This window comes from Vanacampus margaritifer, chromosome 17 (assembly GCF_051991255.1).
Source record: "Vanacampus margaritifer isolate UIUO_Vmar chromosome 17, RoL_Vmar_1.0, whole genome shotgun sequence".
Taxonomy (NCBI): domain Eukaryota; kingdom Metazoa; phylum Chordata; class Actinopteri; order Syngnathiformes; family Syngnathidae; genus Vanacampus; species Vanacampus margaritifer.
The window spans coordinates 19,283,412-19,288,237 of NC_135448.1; the positions used below are offsets into that span (position 1 = coordinate 19,283,412).

General features: G+C 43.8%; 1 protein-coding gene across 3 annotated transcripts; it reads left to right on the top strand.

Annotated features, from left to right (window-relative positions):
- The first annotated feature begins 428 nt into the window (after positions 1-428).
- On the top strand, positions 429-3,913 carry cd164l2 (CD164 sialomucin-like 2). Of its 3 annotated transcripts, XM_077549060.1 has the most exons (8): positions 475-612; positions 1,484-1,498; positions 1,696-1,775; positions 1,859-1,945; positions 2,125-2,217; positions 2,874-2,909; positions 2,975-3,128; positions 3,597-3,913. In XM_077549060.1, exons 3-8 carry the CDS (start codon positions 1,697-1,699, stop codon positions 3,610-3,612), a joined length of 465 nt encoding a protein of 154 aa, XP_077405186.1. In that variant the 5' UTR covers positions 475-612; positions 1,484-1,498; position 1,696; the 3' UTR covers positions 3,613-3,913. The 3 variants fall into 3 exon arrangements, with proteins under 3 accessions (XP_077405185.1, XP_077405186.1, XP_077405187.1); XM_077549059.1 differs by lacking the exon at positions 1,484-1,498 and having other exon boundaries at positions 429-612; XM_077549061.1 differs by having other exon boundaries at positions 1,484-1,775.
- Positions 3,914-4,826: the final 913 nt, after the last annotated feature.

Genomic DNA, 4,826 nt, shown 5'->3' on the forward strand with positions numbered 1-4,826 from the left:
GTCGAGTCGACATAAATTATGTACTACTGCATTAAATAATTTCACTTTTGGAGTTATGCAACATTTCCTCCGGTCACCTGTCCTGTACTGCTTCTAACATCTACTTTTGCTGCCCCCTAGCGGATAGACACGTTACAAAAATATCCCTTAAAAACGTCCGCGTATGAAACATCCTCATTCATTAACGTACGTTTTGTGTTTATTATCGTGCATCCAAGGTCACCGAGCACATATGAAAAAAAAGACCGCGAGGCTTCCCCGGTTTGATGGCGAGCGTGGGTGCAGCATCGCGAGTGGGCGGGGCTGCCGCTTCGCAGGAAATCGCGACCAAATAAGGAAACTTCCTGCCTGCGAGGTGGCGACGTCGGCGCGTTTTTCTCCCAAATCACATTCACACACTCACGTATGCAAATGAGGCCCTCGTGGAACGATTGAGTTACTGTACAATGATGTGATAGAGGTAGGTGGGAAGAAAGAGAAAAAAAAAAAGTGTCGTGTCGTGACACCGGAATGAAACACCTGAACGAGCAAGTGTGAGACGTGGATGAGTCACAACAGCGGCAGTGTGAACATTAACATCCTCCCACCCAACACCTGGCCTGCAGCGTTCAAGTAACACTAGATCTTGTTAACAATTTCAGCTCTATGCATTCAAGATCAATTTATTCTACAAATGTCTGTCTAGATCTCTCGCTGTTTTGCATCTTTTCTAGAGCTATTTATCCACCCTGGCTCAATATAGCCTACTTTTGTTCGTTCTGTTTATGTTCTAGATCACTCTATTTTGCACCGATTATAGCGCTAGCTAGCTATCAATATAGCTTAGATCTGTCTATTCTACATTTATGTTTTCTTCTTATAGCTAGCTTTCTCAAATTTAAATGTGAAAACTAGATAGACCTATTCTGGGATCGCATATTGTATATTATATACTATATCTCAATGAATCTAGAGATATGTGGCTCTATAGTCAGCAATTTTAGCCCTAACTATTACAGCTCCATATAATCTACCAATGTCCATTCTAGAGTCTATCTTGCATCTTTTCTGGAGCTATCTGTCTATCTGCCAACTGTCTATTCCACCAAATCTGGCAAAAAAAAACTAGCTTTCATCTAGTATAAATGTAGATTCTAGATTTACTGTTCTAGAATTTTCTGTTCTAGATCGATTGTGTATCTGCGATAGAGCTGCCGCAGGATATAGCCGACATCTCATCTATTCTAAATCTATGTAGCTCTAGTTTGATCTGGTTGATCTAGCTCTGATTATCTATTCTACCTCTAGCTAGCTTAACTATTAGTCTAGTTTAATAGCATTTATTTATATATCTATCTTTATGGCTACCAACCATTCTCGATATCTCTAAATCTATTCTATAGGTAACCTCGAATGTTCTACGTCTACAGTTACATTCACAGCAATGACCTCCATTTTTATTTATGTAGTTGATGCCAACTGTACCTGCGTGCGTGCGTTTCAGGTGACCTGAGGACGGGTGGGTCTTGTCATGGTTGCCTAGTGACAACGTTTGGATCTCATTACACACACACACACACACTTTCCGTCCTCTTGCTGCCATTGCCACATCGCTCTTCAGCACTCAGCCAACTGGAGGAATTTTGATTATTACTCTACTATTTGTACTTTTTTAAAAATATATCTTTCTTTTTGATCGCTATATTTTGGGTCCAGAATGCCGAATCTGTCCATCAAGACGTTCTTCTGCCCGCTGCTGCTGCTGATGGCGGCGTCCTGCGCACACTCACAAGCGGGTAACGCTCATTCTGACTTTATTGATCACCTGTCAATCAAAAGTGAAGCAACACTTGATTGACAGCTCTTGTCATTCCTTAAGATTGTAGTCAAGCTCAGTCATGTGACCTTTGCGTCGGCGACTCCATGCTCAACCTGACCGGCTGCGTTTGGAGGTTGTGTCCCGACGGTAAAACACGCGCACACGCACACACACACACGCACGTTGGCAGTAATACTAGCATGGCAGCTGCTGTAATGTGAGCTGCTGTGGTTTGTAGCGCGTGAATTATTCAGCATTCCACAACACACACATGCTGTACAATTCACACACACACACACACCTTGAAGTTATTGTGTCGCTCTCAGGTAACGACACGGGCATGTGTGTGACGGACGAGGGCAACGTGGCCGACAGCTCCAGGAACTGCAGTTGGACCCGAGTGTCGGAGCTCTGCACAGGTACGACGCCGCCACTAGAGGGTGCAGTTTCTACCTTTTTAATTTTTTTAAAACAAAAATATGTTTAATATTGCTAGCAGGCCGGGAAGTGTCACTAGGAATAAGCATCATCCCTAACGTACTCAAAGAGTTGCTAGCAGACAGAAAGCTGCTGGTGGACATGAAATAGCATGTTGCTAGCACAACCGTAAGAGTTGCTAGCAGACTGCTAGCACAACCGTAAGAGTTGCTAGCAGACTGCTAGCACAACCGTAAGAGTTGCTAGCAGACTGGACATGTTGCGGGTGTGGAGGAAGAGTTGCTAAAGGGATAGCGGGCAAAGCAGCAGCATCACTAGCATTCTCAACGACTTCCTAGCATAGAGAAAGCTTTTGTGGACAGGAAATAGCCTGTTGGGCTAGCATATCATCAGAGTTGCTAGCTGACAGGACACGTTGGACAGCAAGCGGTGCTAGCATGAAAGGTCGTGGACAGGAAGAGTTGCTAGTGGATTGGATCAGTATATCGCAAATTGGAAGAGCTGCAATCAACGCCACATTTGTGATGAGTCATCCGACTTGTCGTATTGCATGTAGCTGTCGATGTTCATTTCAGCAGGGAAATGCTAATCCAGCAGTGACGCACACGCTAACTGTTGCTTGCGGTTTTGTGTGCAGTGGTGGAGACGGTGGCCGACGGAGGCGGTGACTCAGGTAAATTGAGTTGGCGTCACGCCGTCCTTGCCCCTCCCAACCGGATGCATGCGTGTCTCACGCAGGCGCCGGCGGCAAAGCGCGGCCGCAGCTGTCCCCGGCCCGCTTCAACTTGTCCAGCTTCATCGGCGGCGTGCTGCTGGTCATCTGCCTGCAGGCCGCCGGCGCGCTCGCCATGCGCTTCCTCAAGTCCAACGAGCAGAGCAACTACGACCCCATGTGAGCCCCCCACACACAAAACACTCACACTTTGAAGAATACCTTTCAAATACGTTTTATACAATGCAGGCTTAGTGTTTGAAATGGCGTCCTCTGGTGGCAATACAGGAAAGCTGCACGCACGATGGCACAACCTTGAAATAAGTTTTAATGTAGAATTTGGACTGTGCCAATTTCCTTGGTTTTTGGCTTTTCTTTTTTGGTGATTTCACTACAGGCATGGTGATGGCACAAAAGAAAAGTGTCATGTAAAACATGAAATAGACCTTTTATAGCATTAGCAAAGCAACAATCAGTACATCTCTGTTCAAAATGACTCACCCATTGATTATTGATGGACAAAAGTATTAGGAGACAACATTTTGCGACTGTCCCAATACTTTTGTCCACATTGTTCAGTTTGCAACCCCTCTTATGATGTCATCCGTGTATGTGCGTGCGTGCGTGCGTGCGTGCGTGCGTGCGCAGAGAGCAGCCTCAGTGAGGTGACCGGCCGGCGACAAAGGACGACGAAAGGAAGAGTGACGCACGGGATGGTGACAAGACAATGCATTTTTACGATTGGTCGCCATGACCCCCCCCCCCCCCCCTCCTTTTAGTAGGACTGGAAGCAAATCACGTCTCCTCTGCTCTAATTTTGTGTGTATTTTCGTGTTGAATTGTGTTCAGAGTGCAGTTTTTTTCTGTAGATACACTCGACATAAAGAAGTCTTTTATGCATGCTAATGCTAAGGATGTTGGATTGCTTGTTTTTGTTTCGTCACTGAAATAAAGTTAGAAGATGTACGTGGAAAATGTCCGTTTTCTACCCCCCCCCCCCCAAAAAAAATAATTTTGCTTGTTTTTATGTCCTGTAGGTAGTTTATTTTCACGTTTTATATTCCAGTTCATTTCTCAATTGCTTTTGGCTGTTCAGTGTAGATCTGGCTGGCATTCACCCCGAATGAGGCCTCGGAGGGGGGCACTTTCCCGGAACCATCACTCACTTCCAATCTGGACCGGAACCAAAAAGGCTTGAAAGGAGCCTCACAGAACCGCAGTGATCGTGGCCAACGTCCAATTTTGTTGACAAAAGGAAAAAAGTCGTTCTCATTCTGAGCGTTCCCTCCATTCCCAGCATTAATGTTGCCTTCAAGTACTGTCGGATATTTGACAACTAGTCACTTTTATTTGGGCGACGTGCGTTTAATTCATACTTTCAGGTGTTTCTTGACACCCTAGTTGGAGTTTACTATAAAACTAAACACACAAAGAGTTACAGACGTTGCACATTTTTGTTTTAGAAATATCAGCAGCTCATTGTTAGACAATGAAAACCTCGTTGACAGGCTAACAAAAATTAGCATTGAATGCTATTGGAGGTATTCATCTTCATGTAAATGAATATTCACATACAAATGCTGTACCTACAGACAGGAAATACAACAAAACTCAGGAAAACAAACCATATAAAAACAATAATAATATTTATTATTCTTTTATTCATTACGAATTTATTGTCTGATTGTTGTTTGGAGTTCTCTTGGTAAATCGAAAAAATTTAAAGTTTTGAAATTGAGTAATAATCTTTATTAACAATGATTTCAACAAAAATCAACTTATGATTATTATTTGTTCCATAATTACTCAGCTCGAGTTGAAAAGTTAATAATTTGACATCCTTGTGTGAAACCACCTACCTACACACGCACACACACA

Coding starts and splice junctions, on each gene's coding strand:
- cd164l2 (XM_077549059.1), top strand. CDS start 545: ATGAGTCACAACAGCGGCAGTGTGAACATTAACATCCTCCCACCCAAC. Junction 1,946..2,124: donor TTGGAGGTTGTGTCCCGACG/GTAAAACACGCG, acceptor TGTCGCTCTCAG/GTAACGACACGGGCATGTGT. Junction 2,218..2,873: donor AGTGTCGGAGCTCTGCACAG/GTACGACGCCGC, acceptor TTTTGTGTGCAG/TGGTGGAGACGGTGGCCGAC.